Source organism: Schistocerca gregaria, chromosome 6 (assembly GCF_023897955.1).
Source record: "Schistocerca gregaria isolate iqSchGreg1 chromosome 6, iqSchGreg1.2, whole genome shotgun sequence".
NCBI lineage: Eukaryota > Metazoa > Arthropoda > Insecta > Orthoptera > Acrididae > Schistocerca > Schistocerca gregaria.
Window position 1 is genome coordinate 77106126 of NC_064925.1, and position 26322 is coordinate 77132447.

At 38.7% G+C, this 26322-nt stretch overlaps 1 protein-coding gene across 1 annotated transcript in view; it reads left to right on the plus strand.

Annotated features, from left to right (window-relative positions):
* The window catches only part of LOC126278729 (glutamate receptor 3-like), a 91963-nt gene that overhangs the window by 27980 nt on the left and 37661 nt on the right, over positions 1-26322 (plus strand). The window contains exons 2-3 of the mRNA XM_049979005.1: positions 4983-5089; positions 24678-24857. Coding sequence (XP_049834962.1) covers positions 4983-5089; positions 24678-24857 — 287 coding nt within the window. The remainder of the gene's footprint in view (positions 1-4982; positions 5090-24677; positions 24858-26322) is intronic.

Consider the following 26322-nt stretch of genomic DNA (forward strand, 5'->3'; position numbering starts at 1 on the left):
TGGGGCGTGAGCAGAAGACGGCCTAACGGTGTGTGGGACCGTAGCCCAGCTTCATGGAGATGGTTGCGAATGGTCCTCGCCGATACCCCAGGAGCAACAGTGTCCCTAATTTGTTGGGAAGTGGTGGTGCGGTCCCCTACGGCACTGCGTAGGATCCTACGGTCTTGGCGTGCATCCGTGTGTCGCTGCGGTCCGGTCCCAGGTCGACGGGCACGTGCACCTTCCGCCGACCACTGGCGACAACATCGATGTACTGTGGAGACCTTACGCCCCACGTGTTGAGCAATTCGGCGGTACGTCCACCCGGCCTCCCGAATGCCCACTATACGCCCTTGCTCAAAGTCCGTCAACTGCACATACGGTTCACGTCCACGCTGTCGCGGCATGCTACCAGTGTTAAAGACTGTGATGGAGCTCTGTATGCGACGGCAAACTGGCTGACACTGACGGCGGCGGTGCACGAATGCTGCGCAGCTAGCACCATTCGACGGCCAACACCGCGGTTCCTGGTGTGTCTGCTGTGCCGTGCGTGTGATCATTGCTTGTACAGCCCTCTCGCAGTGTCCAGAGCAAGTATGGTGGGTCTGACACACCGGTGTCAATGTGTTCTTTTTTCCATTTCCAGGAGTGTATATGTTCCCTAGCAAATAAGACCCAACAGCTAGAAGTGGAGCTGGAGTCTACAGAGTGCTCAGTTGTGTGTCTCACTGAGCATTGGTGCAATGAGGCTGAAATTAATCAATTAGTCTTGCAGTCTTATAATTTAGCGTGTGCATACTGTAGGACTTCTATGAAGTGTGGAGGGTGTTGTATTTATGTAAAACAAAATTATCAGTATAAGACCAGAAGCAATTTAGGTGTAATCAGTGAAGAGCAACATTTTGAACTGGTGGCAGTTGAAATCAGGGACCAATACAGGTGTAGGAATTTGATTATCTTATGAATATACAGATCTCCTAATGGAGACTTCAATATCTTTTTCTCCATGTTCTTGATAAGATATCCACTCCAAAGAACCACATTCTCTTATGTGGAGACCTAAATGTAGATAAACTGAATCCTGATTCTACATGGGACTCATTACAAAGTCTTTATCAAAGGTTCAATCTAGTTCCAATGGTTAACAGTGCAACCAGAATAGCAAAATACTCAAAGGCAACTGTTGATCAGGTATGAACAGATTTAGGCAAAGAAAACTGTGAGGTGGTGGTAGCAGAGATAGGATTATCTGATCACTCAGGTCAAATCATTAATATAAAAGTGGCTCCAGAAGAAACAAAGAAAATGCATATTTACAGAAGAATTTTTTCGAAACAAAATAGATATGAGTTTGCCAAACAGATAGCAGGACAAAAATGGGACTCAGTATATTCAGAGGTAGATGCAAATGAAAAATTCAAAAATTTCATGACATTGTTTACATTAAATTCTGAAGAAACATTTCCTGAAGTATTATGTCCATTATCAACAGCAGGAAATAACACGTGGGTCACAAAAGGCATCAAAAATCATCTGAAACACTAAAGTACCTGAGCTCCATTAAACACAGCCAAACTAATTCTGCTTTCTCACTCTTTTGTAAAAGATATAGGAAAATAATATAGGAAAATATTGCTTGCAGCACAGAGAGCTCGTAACCCCAAACTGGTGCTCTCTGCTGAAAAAAAAAAGGCAGTATGGAAGATTGTGAAGCAGGAAACTGGTACCAGGAAAATGAATCTGTCAAACTTGAAAATCAAAGATGAAGGGACTCTAATAAAAGATCCAATATATTTGGCAAACTATATAAATGATTACTTTAATAGCATAGGAATTACAGGAAAATTTTCTAACAGCCCATCAGGTCAAAAAGCCAAATAATGGTGTATCACACTCAATGGTTTTATTCCCTACAACACAGGAAGAAGTCTATAAAGCAGTCAGTAAACTGAAAAACAAAAACTCAGCTGGTCTGGATGAAGTCCCCATTTTTATACTTAAGGACTATATCAAGAGCCTACTTCCACCTTCACTTGATATTATAAATCAATCTTTCAAGCATGGCTACTTTCCAGACTATTTAAAATATGCTAAATTACTACCTCTCTTCAAAAAAGGTGATGCAGGAAAAACTGAAAATTATAGGCCAATTTCTCTACTCTCATGTTCTGCAAAAATATTAGAAACTATTGTGAAAGATAGGCTAACGAATTATTTAAATAAATACAACTTACTGTCTGTTGACTAGTTTGGATTTTGATAAGGGAAAAGCACAGAATCAACAACAGCACACCTCACAAAACACATTCTAGAAGCATTAGATAAAAGGAACTACACAACAGGTATATTTCTTGACCTAACTAAAACGTTTGATTCAGTAGACCACAACATATTGTTAAATAAATCAGATGAACTGGGAATAAGAGGGCTTGTGAAAAAGTGGTTCCAGTCATATCTAAAAAATAGAAGACAGATAACTGAAATCTCACATATTTCAAGTTGCTCAAACTACATTGTAAAGTATACTTCACACCCAAATTGTGTAAAAATAGGTGTCCACAGGGTAGTGTCCTTGGCCCAATACTGTTCCTCATTTACATAAATGACTTCGCACAGAGCATCAAGCATGGACAAACAGTATTGTTTGCAGATGGCTCAAATGTTCTAATCAGTGACAAATCACCAGATGCACTGAAAGAAAAAGCCAAACAAACACTAAACAGTGTACTTGAGTGGGCATCCAATAATAAGCTAATACATAATTAAAAAAAAAAAAACAGATGCTGTTAACTTCTATGTCTGCAAAAAACCACACTATAACAACTTTAAGTTAAACAATGAAACTATAGAATGTGTAGACTACACAAAATTTCTTGGTATGCATGTTGACAGTCAGTTAAAGTGGGAAGAACATATTAAAATACTACAGCAGCTATACTCTTAGAATTCTGACTGCAGTGCGTGATACTACATGTGTCAGATCTGTATATTTTTCTTATATCCACTCTGTTATTACCTGTGGAATAATATTTTGGGGAGTCAACAGTAAAACTATTCAAATAGTTTTCAAATTACGGAAAAGAGCAATTTGTATAATAACCAAGAGTGGCAGTAGGGCTCACTGCCTTGAACATTTCCAAAAGCTGGAAATCCTAACTGTCCCCTGTGAATACATTTTACAAAGTATTATGTATGTAAAAAAAAATATTGACTGCTATATGAAAAATTCTTTAGTACACAGCTATGAAACTAGAAACCAATACAATCTGCATCTAGACAGGAAAAATAAAGTCAAAACTCAGCAGAGCTTGTTGTACAACATCATTAAATTATATAATAAATTACCCCAAAAAAATATTGACACAATTGGACAGTTCAAAACAAAACTATTTTTTTTTATTAAATAAAAGTTATTACGCAGTAACGGACTATCTGAACTAAAACATGTAGTGTAATTAAAGTAGCCTGCATTGTAATGCATGAGGAAATAATTATAATATGAAATCCAGAATTGTACAGTACTATAAGAAAATTACACAAGGACATAAAAGAAATGTAAGATACCTCAAAAATGTGTGTAAATACTAATTTTATGTGTATAAATTGTAGGTATATTATATTGTATATGACTTTGCTGACGAAATCCACACAATGTAAATTGTTACATGGATTAATAGAGAAATCAATCAATCAATTAGGTTAAAAGCAAACTTTCACAGAAATCATTTGGTGCCAATAGACAGCATCCTGTTGCAGCGCTTGTATTAATCATGACTGTGATGTAATGTGTACTGTTTTGTTTCTCACTCCCAATGTCAGTTCCTCAAAACTTTTAAAAGAGACTTGTGTTGCAGCATGTGCTTAGTTCTCAGTGCCTAACTGGCAACATGTAATTTTTTGATCTTATTCTCCTTTTCTTATCTTAGTGTTTCAATATCTTTTCATATCAATTTTTTAAATTCTCTACCTCTCTCGTTCTCCCTCTCTCTCTCTTTCCCGCACTAGATTTGACTCTCTTTTTGCCTCATTTATGATATATTTCCACTCATCTCTGATTTGCCTTCTATGCTTTCTGTTACTTCTAAAGTTTTGGCAAACCTTCTGCAATACCAAGTCATTTCCTTCCATATTTCTTGTCTGGTAAGCTGCCACTTTTCCTCCAGACTTAGGCTCTGTATTGCTAGAAGAATTAGCACTTGGTATTTTGCATACATATTTTATTGTATTTTAACATGATACTACTTGGTGAGTATATGTACCTTCTGTATTATGAACATTTTCACTTATTGCTTACTTCACATATGTGTTGGTGTATATATGGGTGTATAAACCAGTGGCAACAGTGCCTTACAGCAAGATGTACTATCTCACCTTGCTCCCTCATCTGTCTCTCTGTTTTGAAGATGACATTTAGAATCAGTCAACTCATGCAAATACCTTGGTGTAATGAGCACATGCGCTGAGCTGTAGGTAAGGCAGGTGGACGGCTATGGTTCATCAGGAGGATAATGGAAAACTCAGTTACCCCATAAAGGAGACTGCTTGTAGATCACTCGTGCGTCCTATGTTAGAATATTGCCCGAAGAGTGGCACAAATGGTTACAGGTTTGTTTGACTGACAGGAGAGCATCATGTGAAGTAATGAAGAAAATGAAGTGATAGACACTTGAAGACAGATGCAAATTATGCCTCAAAAGTCTAACAAATTTTAAGAATCTGTATTAAGTGAAAAATCTAGAGATAATCTGAATACTATGTTTCCTTGCTGTAGGGACCATTAAGACAAAATGAGACTAATTATCGCACCCAAAGCAGTCAAACTTCCTACACACCATACACAACTGAAATGAGAAAAAACCCTAACATATGGTACCATGCTAAGTATCCTCACTTCACAGTGATTTGCAGATTATGTGTATAAATGTAAATGCAGAAATTAAACTTGATCATCATCACAGTTCCAAGACAGCTCTCAGTAATGAAATCATACATTTTATTCTTAGGTGAATAACTTTTACATCCAAGTTGGACATGAAAATGGAAAGGAAGCAGTCACAGGTGGATTTTTTGGGAACTTGTTCAGAACTCTGATTGAGCTTACAAATTCCACGTAAGTAGTAAAGTATCTATAATATGAATCTGTAGTGAAAATGAACTTTTTTATTTTCTATGTGGAAGGACAATAAGTTGAAAAATGCTTGTTCTATGCAAAGAAGCCAGTAACATAAATATCCTTAAATGGACTAAGATTTACATGGTCAAGGTATTTGTTTTTGCTGACAAACTGAAGCATCAATTTTTGTTTTTTGGTTTTATTTTCTGTAGGTATAAAGTGAATGAAAATTCTGTTCTTCATTCATTTTAGAGTTTAGACTAGTGTGGATGGCATTAGCTTATTGTGCGTAGGCCTTTCCAGATATTTTGTCACTTGGGACTAAGGAATATGCAACCACTTTTTGATTAATCTCTGAAGAGCTCCTTTCTTTCCTTTTTCAAGGGTTTAATTGATTTTTCAAGGGTTTAATGGATTACATCCAACAGGTGATCTATGATCAGAATTTGAACATTTTTAGACTTTAGGAGTACTCTGCATCATGAAAATTAAAATATACAGAACTAAAGTGTAGTAGCCATATAGTGTGAACTGAGTATGTTGATAGGTTTTTCACTTTTAAGCCAAATGTAAAATCACCTGACATCTTGGTTTAATGATTGCATGCAGAAAGAAGAAAATATTTTTATTCTAAATTTATTTTATCCAGACAATGGCAAAATGTGAATGAAATTATGTCAAATCCAAGGAAAGCTCATTAAACCCAGCCTGTTTTAAATGATATGAGTAATTTCCTTTGTTCCAGTATAATAGTGTGATGATGATGATATATTAGTGTGGAACATGAAAACTAAGTCTTAAGTGTCTACAATTACTCTTATGAGTTGAGTGTGATTAAAAGAAACGAAATGATAAAATGGAAAATGGCCAGTAAGAATTAAAATATGCTAGTTCCATAAATACCAGAAGCCTAAAATGTTCCCTCCCATGTACATACACTGTGAAATCAGTTTATTTTTTTAATTCTAAGACTTTGAATAAAAATAGAAATGTACAAAGAACAATCTAAAGTAGAACAGCAAAAAATGGCACTAGCTTATCACTGGACTAAAAAGGATGAGCCAGACAGTCTGTGTGGCAGTAAAAGCTACAGCATATGAGCTTAGACAGGAGCTTAGGCAATACATAAAGTTATATAAATTTTACCCCACTTATCTTGTTTATAAGCAAAACTGAAGGAAGATCGACACAAAGTTGCAGTTGCTCTTTTGTCAGAACATAAATATCAGTCGATTAAAATTCTACATACCAAAATGCATACAACACAGGCAGTACAAATGGGTGGATCCTCTTGCCGGAGCAATAAGCTTTGTGCAAGAGACTATGTGCTATATGTAGATCGATGAGTGAGGCTTGATCTTATTTCTGTAACCAGAAGCAGAAATGCCATGGACAGATACTTAGTTTCACCATCAACAGTTTCACATCCCTCACTCTGGTCTTTCTTCTCCCCAATGATGCATGACCTTCTGGTTCAATAGTGAGTTTACCGTCTGCAAGAGAATGTAACATTGTTTAATCTGTGACTACAACAGTTGTCCTTGGCTGCTATGTCAGTTTGCTCATTTTGCTTTATTCTCACATATGCTGATACCCTGTAGCATTCTACCTGCTTCCAATTTATTGTAAAATGTATCATTTTTTTCTGTTGGATGCAGTTGTTGACGGGCAAAAAGAGTAATCAGGAACTGGAGCATATGAGAAACTGCATTCCTTGGTCTTGTCTTGGTTGCTCCCTACACCATTGCCTTCAGAATCAGATACAAGTCAGTGTATTATACTATAGACATACATGTCAGGTGGTTCCTGAAGAGAGTATCATGGAAAATGATTGTGTTGCCTAAGAAATCTCCTCATGTTGACATGTTTGTATACACAATGTTAAAATTGTGGTGCACAGCTAATACAGGAGCCCCTTAAAGAACAAACGGTGTAACTCACATCATCTTTATAATATAGGGAAACATTTCACGTGGGAAAAATATACCTAAAAACACAAATGTCTGCTTGTGTCTGTCTGTGTGTGTGTGTGTGTGTGTGTGTGTGTGTGTGTGTGAGTGTATACCTGTCCTTCCCCCCCCCTCCCCCCCCCCCCCCCCCCAAGGGAAGTCTTTCCGCTCCCGGGATTGCAATGACTCCTTACCCTCTCCCTTAAAACCCACATCCTTTCGTCTTTCCCTCTCCTTCCCTCTTTCCTGAAGAAGCAACTGTTGGTTGTGAAAGCTTGAATTTTGTGTGTATGTTTGTGTTTGTTTGTGTGTCTATCGACCTGCCAGCACATTTGTTTGGTAAGTCACATCATCTTTATTTTGAGATATTTAATGTTTCATTAGAATTGTTATAAAAAAATCAATGGTGTAATTTTTTGTGTTTTTTATCTTAAATGTCCACAATAAACTTATTTTTAATTTAAATTTACATGTTTTTGAAAATTTACTATGTTTTTGTCTGTGTACAAATGTCTGAATGTAGTTATACCACTTGTGTTGTAACCAGATGGAAGATTTTGTTGACAACAGAAACATTCATGATAGTAAAAAAAATACATTATTGATAAATTAAACACACTCTGTTAACCTTTACTTTCTACTCATCATCATTGCTTTCGTTTGACAATATCATGAATTATGAAAAGGATAATTGTTACTAACTATATAGCAGAGATGCAGATAGGCACAACAAAAAGACTGTCAAACGAGTAAGCTTTCAGCCAAAAAAGCCTTTATTGGAATTATTAGACAACACACACACACACACACACACACACACACACACACACACACACACACATGCAAATACGTATTGCATACATGTGAACACAGTCTCTGGTTGTGAGGCCAGACTGTGAGCAGCTGCACATAATGGGAGATGCAGTCTGAGGGTGGAGGCACGGAGGAAGCCGGGGCAGGTACGGGGAGGGACAGAAGGGTTTGGGTGGGGGACAGTAAAGTGATGTTTGTGAGAGCATACAGGAATGAAGTGGAAAGAGGGTAGGCAACTCAGCATTACTGCTATATGATGAGTAGCAACTATCCTTTTCATAATATTGTCTTTATTCCATCCTGGATTTTTCTCCGTTTTATTCTACTTTTATCTGAGTTGTGCGGTGGGCCCAAGTCAATGGCATTCTCACTGGAAACAAGGTTCTCATAGAAATGGACCAGGGGGATGTATGCGGAAAGGTCTACCATGTCTTTTTTGTTTCCTTTGTGACAGGGTGCAGATCTCTGTACAGCTTCCCCTGATTTATGTTACGAATATTGACAGGTTTCGCTTCTTTAGATCCTGGCATAAAGCTACAAAAAGCTTATAAAATGGCATGTACTGTGAAGGAGTGTCCTTAAAAAGGATCGTGAATAGTTCACTCTTCTGGTACTGAACCTACTGCAAGTTTAACCATGATACAGGATACTCCTCACTGCCTTTCTTCCTCTTGGTAATTTTTTAGTAGGCTCTCAACAGACAAAAAGTCTTTGTTGGACATAACAGTGTTTGGATTATGCCTTCATCTGTAGTTTGAGTGGTAACAGGGGAATGATGAGATGTGCTCCCTTACTAGTACCATTTTTTCTTCAGAGGTTTTGTTTGCAGGAGCTTTCTTGCCTCATCATTCTACCATCAGATATTTTATAAGTTTCCAAGAAATCATTCTCTTACATACAATTTCACTTTTATCATCAATACTATAATGAAATGTATTAGTAGTACATTTTTCCCTTTTGGCATAAACTGCTGGTCAAAGACATTGTGGTGCTTCTTGTTTTACCAGGCCACATGTCTGTGCATTTTGAGCAGAATAAGTTCCAATTTTTTAAAAAGACTCAAACATACATCATTGTGGTTGCTCTTAAATTCTATTGAAACATTTTTTACAGCAGCAATTGGGATTACTAAATTCTTTTCCTGCAATGATGAAAGATTTCCCTGCATTATATTTCCTCTTTCCTTCAGCATGTTTACACTCAATTATTTTTCTTTTTTGGCATCTCTTTGGTCAGCCCTCTACAACTGCTTCTGCTTCATCACCATCACTTTGATTGAATTTGTCATCCTCCGAAACAAAGAAATTACCATAGGTAAATCCTGTAAAATTACAAGAACATTCATATCAGTCACTGATTTTCATAAAGGTACAGGCAATAGAAATACCGGTTCTATTGTACTTTGTGTTTACTTTTACTTATTGTTATGGACTCAGACACCCAGAAGTACAACCTGTTCTACACACCCTAGGCATAAATGTTGACAGGACTAGTAGTGTAACTACATTTTTAGTTTATGCTGTGCACACATTTACTTTCTAACCATATAACATGTTTTGGCTCTTAATTTATACTTAATATACAAAACTATGATGTAATGAAAGCTTGTAAAGTCATTAAACTTTAAATAGTTGAGAGTAATTACTCAAAAAATAAAAGAAACCCAACTCTTGACTGTAGCACTGGATAGGTCTGAGTCTGATGATAAATACACAACAAATGTACTCAGTGTGTCAATACAACTGGATTACAGTGACATGTCTAGTGGTGTAACTTCCAATTAGACCACTTGTGCTGCTACCTGTGCAGTTGGTAGGTGACTACAACTCACACCTTTTGTGTACTTAACAAAATAATTTTTTCTACACATGATCCTGTCACTAACTAAAAAAGAAATGTGGATTTGTGCCACTTGCGCTTTAAAGCACTCTTGTTACAAAACAAGTAGCTGTAAATCATATTTGAACTGTTTAATTTTCTTGAATTGGCCGTACTTTAAATAATTATGGATCTATTAAGAATTCACCCCAACTTTGGCAACATTCAAATATTGTGCAAGTGTGTGTGACCTGTACCAAATAGTGCTATCAAGGGATATGTAACATATGCAAAAAAGGGGAGCACAAATGATCATAAGTTTGTTTAACTCATGGGAAAGTGTCACAGAAGTGCTGAAAGAAACTAACTGGCCAACTCTTGAAGACAAAAGCAAGCTGTCCCATAAACATCTACTAAGTAAGTTTAAAAAAACAACTTTTAGTGATGAATCTAGGGATATACTGCAACCTTCTACATATTGCTACTGTAAAGAGTGTGAAGACAAGATTAGACTAATTACAGTGTGTACAGGGGCATTTAAGAAATCATTCTTCCCACATTCCATATGTGAAGGGAATAGGGAAAGTCCTAATAACTCATACTGTGGGAAGAACCATCTGTCATGCTCTTCACAGTGATTTCCAGAGATTTGATGCAGTTGTGTAAAACATTAATATTTGCTTGACCCATTTTTAAAAGATGGTTCTTTGCTCACATCTCAAATGACCTTGTTGCTCACAAATGCTTACTGAAAAGGTGTTCCATGGGTAGACAAGCAACAGTGTTGTTTGCAGGCCACAGGAGCAGGAGTACAGAATGTAATCTGTATGCTTGTCATACCAAGAGTAGTTGTTGTCTGAGCTGAAGTAGTGGCTCCCCATGCTCAGTGCAGAGGCTTCCGGTCTTATTCTAAATGCCCAAATGACAAATTTAACTCTCTCATGAAACTTACTGGCAGATTAAAACTGTGTGCCGGACTGAGACTCGAACTTGGGACCTTTGCCTTTCACGGGCACGTGCCCTACCGCCTGAGCTACCCAAGCACAACTCATGCCCCATCCTCACAGCTTTACTTCTGCCAGTACCTTGTCTCCTACCTTCCAAACTTTGCAGAAGCTATTCTGCGAAACGTGCAGAGCTGCAGAGTGAAAATCTCATACTGGAAACATCCCCCAGTCTGTGGCTAAGCCATGTCTCTGCAATATCCTTCCTTTAAGGAGTGCTAGCTCTGCAAGTTTCACAAAAGAGCTTCTGCAAAGTTTGGAAGGTAGGAGATGAGTTAGTGGCAGAAGTAAGGCTGTGAGGACAGGTGTGTGAGTCATACTTGGGTAGCTCAGATGGTAGAGCACTTGCTCGCGAAAGGCAAATGTCCCGAGTTTGAGTCTCAGTCCAGCACACAGTTTTAATCTGCCAGGAAGTTTCTTATCAGCACACAGTCTGCTGCAGAGTGAAAATCTCATTCTGTTAATTCTCTCATGTTGGTATGTATCCAATATGTTATATGATGATTTGGTTGATCCCTGTAATATGCATTTATAATGAAGCTGGGACTACACAGAAGCTCTATAAAACTGAATCAGGCAGGCTTGGTTTGTCCCCATGTCCAATGTGCAGTTAATGAATCTGAGGGATTGTGTTATCAGATCCTTCAGGTCTCACAGCCATGTAAGTTTCTGATCAAAAGTGAAGCCTCGAAACCTCACTGACTCTAAAATTTAGTACTGTGTCCCTCAATTTTAATTCAAGAAGATTAAGAGCATGGTGATAACATAGATTTCTCTGTTAGTTTTCAGTGTTCATTCCTCCAGTCTCTTAACAGTCATATGTCAGAATGTCTCTCCTGCAAGACTTGAAGATGAACTAAAAAGTGAAAAGTCATTGACAAATAAAGAGCAATTCAATATAGACATAGTATTATTGATAGCTGTTACAAATACATAGACAACTACTTTGAGGGGCATCCTCCTCTTGTATAAAATGACCTGATAGTACATCTCTGGCTCAATATCTGAAATATCATGGGGAGAAGAATGACCTTAACAAAACAGGAAGACATCTCCAGGAGCCTAATGGTGGAACTGTCTGATGTAACCTTCAAGTCCAAGTAGTGCCAAAAGTCTTCTCAAAGTTGAAAAATTACCTGATCACTGTTAATTGCATAGGAAGAACCACTGCATAGTTTTCTTAATAGGGAAAGGTTATGAACATTGAACAATAGCTCTTGAACTCACACTGAAGGTGATTAGAGAGCTGCCTGAATTCTATGATCCAGATAAGCAGAAACTGACAGCCTGGTCCAAGGCCTTCTCCACACAGCTTGTGAGGCTAACACTAAGTCAGTTACTTGGGCATATGCAATTCTTCCTTGGGTTAATTGAGGAATTAAACTAGATTCACTTCACAAGTCAGGAAATTATCTAACTTTCTATATCAAGTTAAAAGTTTCAAGGAGGATTCCCTTAGCAATCTCAGTGAGGAACTGCAACAAACCTGGTGCTGTGCTAGTTGCTGTAGCCAATGCTGGATCCATCTTATACATACACAAGGGACAGTTGTAAATTTATTATGTTCTTCCCTGTGAATCTAACCAAAAATAAACTATTTTAATAATAATACCAATTTCCGTATATCAATCTCGATAAAAAGTAAATTAACCAATGTACATTATGCGTTAGATGAGTATGTGCCAAACAAGATTGTAAGAGATGGAAAAGAGCCACCGTGGTACAACAACCGAGTTAGAAAACTGCTGCAAAAGCAAAGGGAACTTCACAGCAAACATAAACATAGCCAAAGCCTTGCAGACAAACAAGAACTACGCGAAGCAAAATGTAGTGTGAGGAGGGCTGTGTGAGAGGCTTTCAGTGAATTCGAAAATAAAGTTCTATGTACTGACTTGGCAGAAAATCCTAAGAAATTTTGGTCTTATGTCAAAGTGGTAGGTGGATCAAAACAAAATGTCCAGACACTCTGTGACCGAAATGGTACTGAAACAGAGGATGACAGACTAAAGACCGAAATACTAAATGTCTTCTTTCAAAGCTGTTTCACAGAGGAAGACTGCACTGTAGTTCCTTCTCTATATTGTCGCACAGATGACAAAATGGTAGATATCGAAATAGACGACAGAGGATAGAGAAACAATTAAAATCACTCAAAAGAGGAAAGGGCTCTGGACCTGATGGGATACCAGTTCGATTTTACACAGAATACGTGAAGGAACTTGCTCCCCTTCTTGCAGCGGTGTACCGTAGGTCTCTAGAAGAGCGTAGCGTTCCAAATGATTGGAAAAGGGCACAGGTCATCACCGTTTTCAAGAAGGGACATCAAACAGATGTGCAGAACTATAGACCTGTATCTCTAACGTCGATCAGTTGTAGAATTTTGGAACACGTATTATGTTAGAGTATAATGACTTTTCTGGAGACTAGAAATCTAGTCTGTAGGAATCAGCATGGGTTTCGAAAAAGACGGTCGTGTGAAACCCAGCTCGCGCTATTCGTCCACGAAACTCAGAGGGTCATAGACACGGGTTCACAGGTAGATGCCGTGTTTCTCGACTTCCGGAAGGCATTCGATACAGTTCCAAACAGTCGTTTAATGAACAAAGTAAGAGCATATGGACTATCAGACCAATTGTGTGATAGGATTGAGGAGTTCCTAGATAACAGAACGCAGCATATCATTCTCAATGGAGAGAAGTCTTCCAAAGTAAGAGTGATTTCAGGTGTGCCGCAGGGGAGTGTCATAGGACCATTGCTATTCACAATATACGTAAATGACCTGGTGGATGACATCGGAAGTTCACTGAGGCTGTTTGCGGATGATGCTGTGGTGTATCGAGAGGTTGTAACAATGGAAAATTGTACTGAAATGCAGGAGGATCTGCAGCGAATTGATGCATGGTGCAGGGAATGGCAATTGAAACTCAATGTAGACAAGTGTAATGTGCTGCGAATACATAGAAAGATAGATCTCTTATCATTTAGCTACAAAATAGCTGGTCAGCAACTGGAAGCAGGTTAATTCCATAAATTATCTGGGAGTAGGCATTAGGAGTGATTTAAAATGGAATGATCATATAAAGTTGATCGTCGGTAAAGCAGATGCCAGACTGAGATTCATTGGAAGAATCCTAAGGAAATGCAATCCGAAAACAAAGGAAGTAGGTTACAGTACACTTGTTCGCCCACTGCTTGAATACTGCTCAGCAGTGTGGGATCCGTACCAGATAGGGTTGATAGAAGAGATAGAGAAGATCCAACGGAGAGCAGTGCGCTTCATTACATGATCATTTAGTAATTGCGAATGTGTTACGGAGATGATAGATAAACTCCAGTGGAAGACTCTTCAGGAGAGACGCTCAGTAGCTCGGTATGGGCTTTTGTTAAAGTTTCGAGAACATACCTTCACCGAAGAGTCAAGCAGTATATGGTCCCTCCTACGTATATCTTGCAAAGAGACCATGAGGATAAAATCAGAGAGATTAGAGCCCACACAGAATCATACTGACAATCCTTCTTTCCACGTACAATACGAGACTGGAATAGAAGGGAGAACCGATAGAGGTACTCAGGGTACCCTCCACCACACACACCGTCAGGTGGCTTGCGGAGTATGGATGTAGATGTAGATGCTGATGTTTCATTGTGTAAGAGAGATATTATCACAGCAGCAAATGGGTAAAGTGTTGGATTCTTTGTTTAGTATGTGAAATGATGTGGAAAAATTGTTTAGGGGCAAGATAAAACTTATATTTTATTAATACATGAAGATATTTTACATATAGGCTATGCTGTTGGTCTCATTGTCAATCAACACCCACAGAATATTTCACAGAGGTCTAATGCACTAATCAAAAATTGTCTTATGTACACATTCCTCCAACACTCCCGTTGAACAACTATCTTTCAGATACCAAACACAACACTTCACAGGTTAGACAATGTTTCACCAACTTCTGAAACTTGTCTTTATTGAGAGGCTTGGTTATAAAATCTGATAATTCCTTCTCTGCATAGATAATTGATGGTTATGCTTCCGTGCTCTAGATGAACTCAGATAAAGTAGTAGTTTATGTCAATATGTTTCGGTCTCACACTGGAGGCATTATGGTTGTCAAGCTTAATAGCGCTCATATTATCACAAAATATCACAGTTGGTTTTATTTTTGTAAGACGTTCTACTACACCCATCAGTGTTCTAATATATAAGCTTCTTTGATAGTGGAGGATAAGACCATATATTCAGCTTCCACAGTGCTCAAAGCAACTGCCCTCTGTGTCTTATGTGACCAGGATATCAATCCTCCCATTATTTTAAAGCAACTTCCAGGTATGGAGTGTTTGCTTTCCAGCTCGCTTCCACAGTCTACATCACTGAACTCTTCTAAATTTACATTTCCCTTTTTATAATCTGCAGTTCCTTTTAAATATCTGTACATTCTCTTGATTTCCATCGACTGTTTTTCTCATTGATGATAGCAAAACGTGCTTACAGCATTTGTGGCAAATGCAATGTCTGGTCTGGAAGTCTGGTCCAAGTACAGTAGATTTCCTACCGCTTCCAAATAGGGTACACTTTCCTTACATTTCTTGCCTTCATCAGGTAGTAACAGTTCTGAACTATTTTCCATTGGGGTAGAAATAGGCTTACACTCTTCCATTCTGAATTTTTCTATGATTTTTCTTGTATACAGAGACTGATCAGTCCATAATTCTTCTCTGTTGGTACTTCTTAGAATCTTCATGCCTAAGTATCAACTAACTTCACCCAAGTGATACATATTAAATTCTGACTGTAACTGTTTTTCTTAAAAAGTTCCATTTTATTTTCACTGTTGCTCAAAGTAAAAAACAAAAATCATCTGCTCATATGGCTCTGGTTCTAATTTCTTCCTGCTTCTTTTATAATATATACTTTGATCTGCTTCTGACTGTGGCATGCCTTTGAATCTGTACTTGCCTTTCTTGGAACACTAAACTTTTCTTTTCCATTTATAAGGTCTTTTAACTTCATCAGGTAGGATCAAGTATATTTCCTCTCCCAGATTTCCATTCAGATAGGCTGTTTTCAAGTCCATCTGATGAATTAACAGGCCTTCCCTTACTGAAAGAGTTAAAAGGTATCTTAATGATAAATATTTCACCACTGGTGAGAAGGTCTCATGACAATCTGTCCCTTATTTCTGACAGGTTCCTTTAACTACCATTCTGGTTTTGAATTTCAGTATTGAACTCTCAGGACTTTTAATATTTAATACCATTTTGTTCTTAGTGGCTTTTTATTTTCAAGCAAGTCAACCCATTTATATGTATCATTATAAAAAAATGATTATGATTCATTTTCCATCAACTCTGACCAACTTTGAGCATTGGTACTTGCCAAGGCTTCATTTATTGCAGTGGGTTCACTGTTGAAGGTTTGGGTAATATACATTTTATAGTCTTGATATCTTTCTGGTTTCATTATACAAGTAGAACACTTTAAACTGACTTCCTCTGTTGAATATTCTTCCTCAATTTCACTATCAGGTAGTGTATCAGTTTGATCTTCGTCCTTATCTTCCCCTGTTTTAGTTTTCATATCTTCTTCAGCATTATTACACCTTATATTTTGTTAAATTACTGTATTATTTTGACTTTATTTTATGTTTTTAATCCTCTAAAAACACTAAATATCTATTGCTTATTATTTTCTTAGTCACAGGATTACAAAATCTGTATCCTTCTGAATCATCACAGTATCCAACATAATATATTTCTGTAATTTTGTATCCTGTTAACCTCTTAATGGTTTTAGAATCTGAACCATGGCTTCATATCCAAAGACTTAAGTGCCTTTAATCCAGTTTGTCATCAGTTCATACTTCAAAAAGTGTCATGTTTCCCAACGCTTCAGTAGGTGATCTGTTAATTAAATACACCACTGTTGACACTGCCTCTGCGCAAAAATACTTGGGTAGTTCAGCATCACTTAGCTTACTTTTTTCCTTCTCTGCAACAGTTTTGTTGGCATGTTCACAAACTCCATTCTGTAATGGATTGTAGTGAATGGCAGTCTGAAACCTGATACCCATTTCATTCAACTATTCCCTAAACTGTCTGTTTACACATTCTGATCCATTGTCTAATCTAATAATTTTAATTTTCCTCCCCATTTGTATTTCAACCATTTTGCAATAAATAGCAAATATATCACTCACTTGATCCTTGGTACTTTGAAGTAAGTGTGAATGTATCTTAGAAAAATAACCTATGAATGTTAGGAGATAGTAACTACTTCCAAAGGATTTATTCTCCATAGGTTGACAGAGATATATGTGAATGAGTTGAAAGACTTCTGCAGATCTGATATAAATGATGCTCTGGCCTGCTTCCCTTGCAAACGTACCTCACATTTACGTTATTCTTTCCGGAGTGTTACATCCCAGTTGCCACATTCTTCAATGAGGCCATACTTTGTCATTTAAAATGTCCAAGTCTCCTATGCCACAAGAAACTTTTTACAGTATAAACAGGGTGATTTCCAGTTTCAGCAATATCTTTAACTGTATTTAGTTTGAAAATACATTTTACATTCGTTGCAGCAGCTACAATATTGCCACAAGAATCAATTATTTTGGCTCCCTCCACATCAAAGATAATTGTGTTACCCTACTTTGATATTTCATTTACCAGCAGCATATTAGTTGCAATATTCTTCAAATAATGTACATCATGAGCGGTACCAATTTGTTTTTCCCCACTCACTAGCAAATGAAAGTTCACACTTTAACTTAGACCCATCAACTGTGGAAATTCCAATGTCAGTCCTTGAGTGAATATCATAGAACACTGATGGAGCTTCAATAATATGTAACAATGTTCCTGGATCTAGAAACCATTCTGCATGATTGTCACTTGCTTCACTATAAGAATAAAAACAAATGGGTAATTTTCCTTTCAGAGCTACTAGAATTAACATGCTTCTTTTCATGAATACTCAAACTTTTGTTGCGCTCTGATGAAAAATGTCCAATCTTCTGTCATCTGAAACATTTTATTGGCTTCTTCTTCTTCTTCTTCTTCTTCTTCTTGTATTTATATTATAAATCCAATGCTATTTCTGTCTTAGGATCATAAGAAACTGGCTCGTTTTTCACATCCTGTAGAATCTTTACCTTCACGCTATCCACTTTCAAGGGTATTTCCAAACTTTCCAAACACAGGTGAATATTTCTCTGGTAGTCCAACTAACAACAAAGTGCAAACCCATTCACCTGCAATTCCAAAAGCAATATTCCTCAAATAATTTGAGATTTAAACTATTTTATTCATGTATTCGTCCACATTTATTGCAATTGTTGAATCTTGTAGTTATCTGCTCATGGGTTAATCCTACTTTTCTGGTTAGACTTACATCATCAAATATGTTTTTCAGTCCCATACCTCCTTTGCTGATGTAGCCTTTTCTATGTGAACGTAATTTACTGGACCAGTCATAAGGATAGTTAGTTTTGACTTTTGATCCTTAGAAGAAAAACGTGATTCTGTAGATTTCAATGTACCATTTATGATGTCCCAAAGGTCATTCAAATGCAAATACACCTTAATGGCAAATTTCCTAGTTGCATAATTCTCACAACCTACGAGCTGCTCTATTTGTGGTACCTGTATTGTATTCATCTTAACAGTCACTTTTATTCACTGTACAGACAATGCAACTTTATATGAACTTTGTGTACTTTTGCACAAAAACACATCACCATGAACCCATAAGCTGTAGGATTCTGAGTTTAGCACAGAAAAATGATGTGGACAAATTGTGTAGAGACAAGGTAAAACTTATATTTTATCAACACATGAACATATTTTACATACAGGCTATGCACATGATCTTGTTGCCAATCAACAACCACAGAAATTGTTTCACAGAGATTTAGTGTGCTCAGCATAAAGTGTCCTATGCAAAACTATGCCACTGGAAAAATATTTTGTTCACATTTCCCTAATGGATAGGAAAGTTAGATTATTAAATTCCAATGCTTTTATAAGTACTGTGTGATCAAAAAGTCAGTATAAATTTGAAAACTGAATAAATCACGGAATAATGTAGACAGAGAGGTGCAAATTGACACACATGCTTGGAATGACATGGGGTTTTATTCAAACCAAAAAAATAAAAAAGTTCAACAAATTTCCAACAGATGGTGCTTCATCTGATCAGAATAGCAATTATTAGCATAACAAAGTAAGACAAAGCAAAGATGATGTTCTTTACAGGAAATGCTCACTCAATATGTCCACCATCGTTCCTCGACAATAGCTGTAGTCGACGAATAATGTTGTGAACAGCAGTGTAAAGCATGTTCGGAGTTATGGTGAGGCACTGGCATCAGATGTTGTCTTTCAGCATCCCTAGAGATGTTGGTCGATCACAATACACTTGCGACTTCAGGTAACCACAAAGCCAATAATCTTAAAGACTCAGGTCTGGGGAGGGAGGCCAAGCATGATGAAAGTGGTCGCTGAGCACACAATCATCAGCAAACGATGCGCACAAGAGACCTTTCACCCATCTAGCAATATGGGGTTCAGCACCATCCTGCATAAACATCGTACGTTCCAGTAGGTGTTTATCAGTCAGGCTGGTGATGATGCGATTCTGTAACACATCGGTGTACCTCTCACCCATCACGGTAGCAGTTACAAAACCAGAATCATGCATTTCCTCAAAGAAAAAAGGCCTGGTAATGGTAGATGTGGTAAATCCGACCCATACTGTGACTTTCTTCTCGTCATGCAATGGAGTTTCCACGACAGTTCTAGGATTTTTGGTAGCCCAAATTCTGTAGTTGTGGGCGTTGACAGACCCTCGGAGTGTGAAATAAGCTTCATCGGTCCACAACACGTTACTCAACCATTCCTCATCTTCCGCCATCTTTTAAAACACCCACACCGCAAATGCCCTCCACTTCACTAAATTGCCAGGTAACAGTTCATGATGCCGATGGATTTTGTAAGGATAGCATCGGAGGGTACGCCTAATTGCCAACCAAACAGTAGTGTACAGAATTCCGGTGTGACATGCGACTGCATGAGTGCTGACTTACCCGTGCATAGACGAACCCGCTACAGTCTCCATTTCTTCCTGAACTGTGTCAGGAGCATTACACCTTGTGTTCAGTCGGCCACTATGGGGTCTATCATCCAAACAACCTGTGGCTTCAAACTTCAAAATCATTCTCGCCACAGCTACATTTGTCAAGGGGCCTTTACCTGTTAGAATCCCCTTCCTATGGTGATAGGATTGTAACACTGAACTAGCATATACCCCATTCTGATAATACAGCTTCACAAAAGCGCCTTTTCAGGTAACGTCAACATGCTGCGACTGCTGATGCATCTGATTCTATCTCTCATTACAGCTCCTTTTATACACGATTGTCATGCACAGTCACTGACGTTTTGCTGTCCAGCACCATCCGTCAGATATTTTGTAAACTTTGTTTTTTTCATTCTTATAAAACCCCATGTCCTTCCAAGCATTTGTGTCAATTTTTACCTCTCTATCTACATTATTCCATGTTTTATTAAGTTTTCAAATTTATACTGACTTTTTGATCACCCAGTATATTACTCATCCTTATAGTCCTTGATGACAAGATCCAGGTCCTTTCAACAACTTTTTTTTTTTTTTTAAATCCACAAAACACTCAGAAAAATTTCTTCTGAATATCTGTCTAATAATGCAACCTTCACTAATTAATGTCTATTTTCAAGTAAAACAAAATTTGCACTACCAAACAATTTTTCACAATTTTTTATTACAACATTCTTAACTACACATAATTTGTTCAAAATATTATTTTATATTGTCTTTTGATTCCAATTCAGTGGTTAGCTTAAAACTGAAAACTTTGCACTGAATATACAAACAGACAAGAAAGTGACCTAATAAAAATGTGTAAAACTATGAAACACCTCTCAGGAATGGGAAACACAACTGTGGTTTCAATAAATGCTCAACATTAAGAACCTTCCAATAAGTTGAAAACAATCATGTCCAATTACTTTTGACACTCAATAACAAAATATTTAACTCTTGGACATATTGAACTGACAATTATTAAAATTGTTATCTCTACATATGAAAAATTTTTATCACAGGAAAGGATGATTAAAAATTTTCATCAGCTCATTTATATCCACATTGTTGTAGCTGGTCAATGCACTGAGTTGGTGGAGAATAAATTTACTTATTGAAACAAAGAAAAAACTCTCATGTACTCAATGTGAGGGTAGTTTAGTATCCAAGCTTGTGATATTCAATGGTCAAAGTGTACACCAGTTGGAGTGAGCAAATTCTACTCAACATTTACTGTGGCCTAATGTGTGATGGTACTTTACCAAGTGGCATCTGCAATGGTGTTGTTTCCGTGCTGGATCTGAAACGCTAATTCTCTATACTGGCCTTGACTGAATTCACTCAGTCTCAACTTTCCTGCATTCTGTAGAATGTTAATCTTTCCCTAGTTAAAATAATGGCTGTTGCACACACGCTACATGCACAATTTCTTTGCCCGAAAAAATTCCCGCACGAATAATTAACAACCTCTTTGCTATCTGTCATCATGATACGTGAATCATATCATGCTTACTTTGCAGAAAGTAAAGCTCTCAACACCCTCCTATTTTTCCACACACTTGAGCGGTCCACCATGAGAAGAGAGAGAGAGAGAGAGAGAGATAGCCATTTTATTTCTCAAAATGCTTTTATATAATGGGAATCTCACCACTGTGTTGCATCTGCGTCGCCCGGTATGGATTCAGCCAATCACCGTCTCGCTAGAGTTGAATTTTATTTTTCTTGGTGGGTCGCAGCCTAACCCTGTTAATGCCATGCAGCCACTTACCCTCGATCCCTGCCGTATTTATGTTAAAAGGAATAATGTATTGTTCAGGCCTTATCCCTTTCTGTGCTGAAGCTCGTTGTTCTCTTGTTAAATGGGGTTTTCCAATGCCATTAACCACCTGCTCAGTTCGTCTCCAAAATGCATTTCACTTAAACTCATTTATTCTTGCCCCTATACATATATTGGTAGATATTGTTTTGTTAGTTTTCAGTACATGAGATTAACTGCAATTGCCTTTTGTTTATATCATGTAACTATTATTTGCTGAGGGTCTCATACTTTATCGTACTGTTGTTATGTATCAGTCTCATGTAAGGTCTGTATAATATGGACGCCTTACACCCTTACCAACCACAAGAGGTGTACAGCGACCCCACGCAATTTCAATCGAGAACATCATTCCACTGCCTATTTGTTGCACATGGGTGTTGTATGTTACCAGGTTCCTGGCCAAACATGGCGTCTGCAATTGTCAGGGTACAAACAGGTCCGAGTTTTGTCCATACACAACATTCGACACCAGTCCTGACGTGTTCATTCTGCACAATTTCTTGCCCACCTGTAACCAAGTCGATGGTGTTGTGGTGTACGACGTGGCTCACGCTATGGTCGTCGGGAATGGAGATTCGCATCATACAATTGTCTCCTAACAGTTTGATGCGACACATGGCGTCTTTTGAGCCTAATTAATTTCTGGAGCGCTCAGCTAGCGGTTTCTTCGACTCAAAAGTCGTAGGTACCGATCATCATATGCACCTGTCGAACGTGAATGGTCTGTGCAGTGTAATTCCTCAGTACCACATGTCAGTTGGAAGCGATTCCATGTCTGTACCAGATAACTTTGACTCTAGTAGACACATCGAGCAACTTCCCTGATAGACTATATGTAATGTGATGATGCCAACCTGATCGTTGGTCGCGATTTTTCGTCGTGGCTTGGTCTACATTCACAGCAGGTAATGTTCACGGCAACTGTGCCCATGTTTACAAAGAACATCAGGGTCGGACGTCCGATCGATACAGAAACAGTCAGAATACCAATGCACCAGCATGACATATCGGGATGATGGAAAATGTGCTGTTAAGGTGTGTATTTTCTCACGATTCCGATGCACAGTATTCCCATTTCTTTTGCACTGAAGCGCCAAGGAAACTGGCATAGGCACGCACATTCAAATACTGAGATATGTAAAGAGGTAGAATATGGCGCTGTGGTCGGCAATGACTATATAACTCAAGTGTCTGGCGCACTTGTTAGATCGGTTACTGCTGCTGCAGTGGCAGGTTTTCAAACTTTAAGTGAGTTGAACGCGGTGTTATAGTCGGTGCATGAGCGATGAGACACGGCATCTCCCAGGTAGTGAAGAAGTAGAGATTTTCCCGAGTGACCATTTCACAAGTGTACCGTGAATATCAGAAATCCGATAAAGCATCAAATTTCCGACATCGCTGTGCCCGGAAAGAGATTCTGCAAGAACAGGACCAACGACGACTGACGACTGAAGAGAATCGTTCAACGTGACAGAAGTGCAACTGTTCGACATATTGCTGCATATTTCAGTGCTGCGCCATCAACAAGTGTCAGCATGCAAACCATTCAACGAAACATCATCGATATGGGCTTTCAGAGCTGAAGGCCCACTCGTGTACCCTCGATGACTGCACGACACAAAGCCTTGTGCCTCATCCAACATTGGCTGTTGATGACTGCAAATGTGAGGCGAGTCTCGTTTGAAATTGTGTTGGTCGGATGGACATGCAAGGGTATGGGGACAACCTCATGGATCCATGGACCCTGCATACCACCAGGGAACTGTTTAAGCTGGTGGAGGCTCACTAACGGTGTGGGGCATGTGCAGTTGGAGTCATATGGGACCTCTGATACATCTAGATTCGACTCTGGCAGGTGTCACGTATGTAAGCATCCTGTCTGATCACCTGCATCCATTCATTTCCATTGTGTGTTATGACGGACTTGGACATTTCCAGCTGGACCAGAATTGCTCACAGAGTGGCTCCAGAAACACTCTTTTGAGTTTAAACACTTCCGCTGGCCACCAAACTTTCCAGACATGAAAGTATTGAGCATATCTGGGAGATCTAGCAACGTGCTTTTCAGAAGAGGTCTCCATCCCCTCGTACTCTTACGGATTTATGGACAGCCCTTCAGGATTCATGGTGTCATTTCCGTCCATCACAACTTCAAACGTCAGTTGAGTCCATGCGACGACGTGTTGCGGCATTCCTGCGTACTCGCGGGGGCCTCACACGATATTAGGCACGTGTATCAGTTTCTTTGGCTCTTCAGTGTATGATATTCTTGTGCTGCATTTCTGACATGTATATACATTGATAAAACCCCTTCATGACTGATGGGACACATATATCTCACTAAAGTAATGCGCAGTTTTGAGCGTTGGGTCGTCTACATCTCGCATCTGCCTAGTGCTGTAAGTAGCGAGATGGTTTCGGAACTTGGAGAGAAATACTGCAGACCATGAGCTGGGTGTATAGGTGGCTGTGACCAGTCAAATGGCGCAGCGTATGTTCATAGTGAACCTGTTCCACGAAAATAAGATCAGATCATCATCTTCGCAGTTCCAAGAGTGTCTGCAGTAACAGTGTGTGTTTTCTTAAGAACATGCGGTATGTCAAAACCATCTTCAAATGTTACGTTGAAAACTTGTGTGCGATATTTAATGTTTTTCACTGTCAGTAGAATACATCTCTTTTGGCACTGAGTTGTTAAACTTTCTTCGATACTTCAATCAATCTAAAATGCAGAATATATCTCTGGAAATCCTATGTTCACATGAAAATATCGAACTAGGAAGGTTCGTGTGGCACATCAGCTACACAGAATTTCAAAAACAGTCGCTTAAAATTTCTTTGGTAGTGAAAGTGTATCATTTATTACAAGGGAAGATAGTAATTGACTCTCTCTTTTTTAAATACATGCAAAATAAATTTTAACCGGCACAGTGTTAATCTCCGAAAGATAACCTCCACGACTCCTGAGATGCGGCTGCACTTGCTCCCCACAACCCGTCGCCCATATTTTAGAAATTTTGCGTGACTTGTGATGACGAGCGCGTCACTCTTCCCGCAGGTACAGTCTCTCCATTCTGCGCGGCTACTCCTACGGGCACCGCACGCCCAACTCGACCGAGTGGAGCGGACTGATCGGCGTCCTCCAGAGGAGGGAGGCCGACATCTCTGCCTGCGAAGTCACCATCGGCCTGGACCGCATCGACGCGCTCAGCTTCGCCCAGCCAGTGCGCAATGCTGGGTGCGTTTCCTTGTGGGGCCGACGCATTTCTCTTTTTCATCTTTCTCTGTTCTTCATTTGTCATGTGTTAAGCCTTGGTTGGCCTGTTGCACCTACAAATGGTCCTCCCCTCATATTTCTAGTCTTCCAATGCACCTTTTAACTTGCAGAATAATTGCCAAAAATGTAATGGTAATCTCGACTCCTCCAGTCGCAGCAGATGAGATTTATATTTTGGCCTGTTTAGTTTACGTAAAATGTTTTTAATTCCTTTCCAATATATATATAAATTCCTTTCCAATATATATATATATATGAAAGGCAAACCTACGTTTCTAGCATTTGTAGACTTAGAGAAAGCGTTTGACAATGTTGACCGGAATACTCTCTTTCCAATTCTGAAGGTGGCAGAGGTAAAATACAGGGAGCGAAAGGCTGTTTGCAATTTGTACAGAAACCAGATGGCAGTTACAAGAGTCGAGGGAGATGAAAGAGAAGTAGTAGTTGGGAAGGGAGTGAGACAGGGTTGTAGCCTTTCCCCGATGTTATTCAATCTTTATATTGAGCAAGCAGTGAAGGAAACAAAAGAAAAATTTGGAGTAGGTATCAAAATCCAGGGAGAAGGAATAAAAACTTTGAGGTTCACCGATGACATTGTAATTCTGTCAGACACAGCAAAGGACTTGGAAGAGCAGTTGAACCGTAATGGATAGTGTCTTGAAAGGAGGATATCAGATGAACATCAACGAAAGCAAAACGAGGATAATGGAATGTAGTCGAATTAAGTCGGGTGATGCTGAGGGAATTAGATTAGGAAATGAGACACTTAAAGTACTAAAGGAGTTTTGCTATTTGGGGAGCAAAATAACTATCGATGGTCGAAGTAGAGAGGATATAAAATGTAGACTGGCAATGGCAAGGAAAGCGTTTCTGAAGAAGAGAAATTTGTTAACATCCAGTATTGATTTAAGTGTCAGGAAGCCATTCCTGAAAGTATTTGTATGGAGTCTACCCATGTATGGAAGTGAAACATGGGCGATAAATAGTTTGGACAAGAAGAGAATAGAAGCTTTCGAAATGTGGTGCTACAGAAGAATGCTGAAGATTATATGGGTGGATGACATAACTAATGAGGAGGTATTGATTAGGATTGGGGAGAAGAGAAGTTTGTGGCACAACTTGACTAGAAGAAGGGATCGGTTGGTAGGACATGTTCTGAGGCATCAAGGGATCACCAATTTAGTATTGGAGGGCAACGTGGAGGGTAAAAATCGTAGAGGGAGACCAAGAGATGAATACACTAAGCAGATTCAAAAGAATGTATACGCCACCCATACAAACGGAATTTTTTCGTCGCTCATATCTCAGGTTCTACTGCTGATAGAAAGATACGCTCAAGTGTTTTGAATAGCCCTTGGGCTACGGATCATTTGTATACCCAGCAGGAGGATCGTCTTACTGTAACTATTCTACAGTGCAGGGTCAA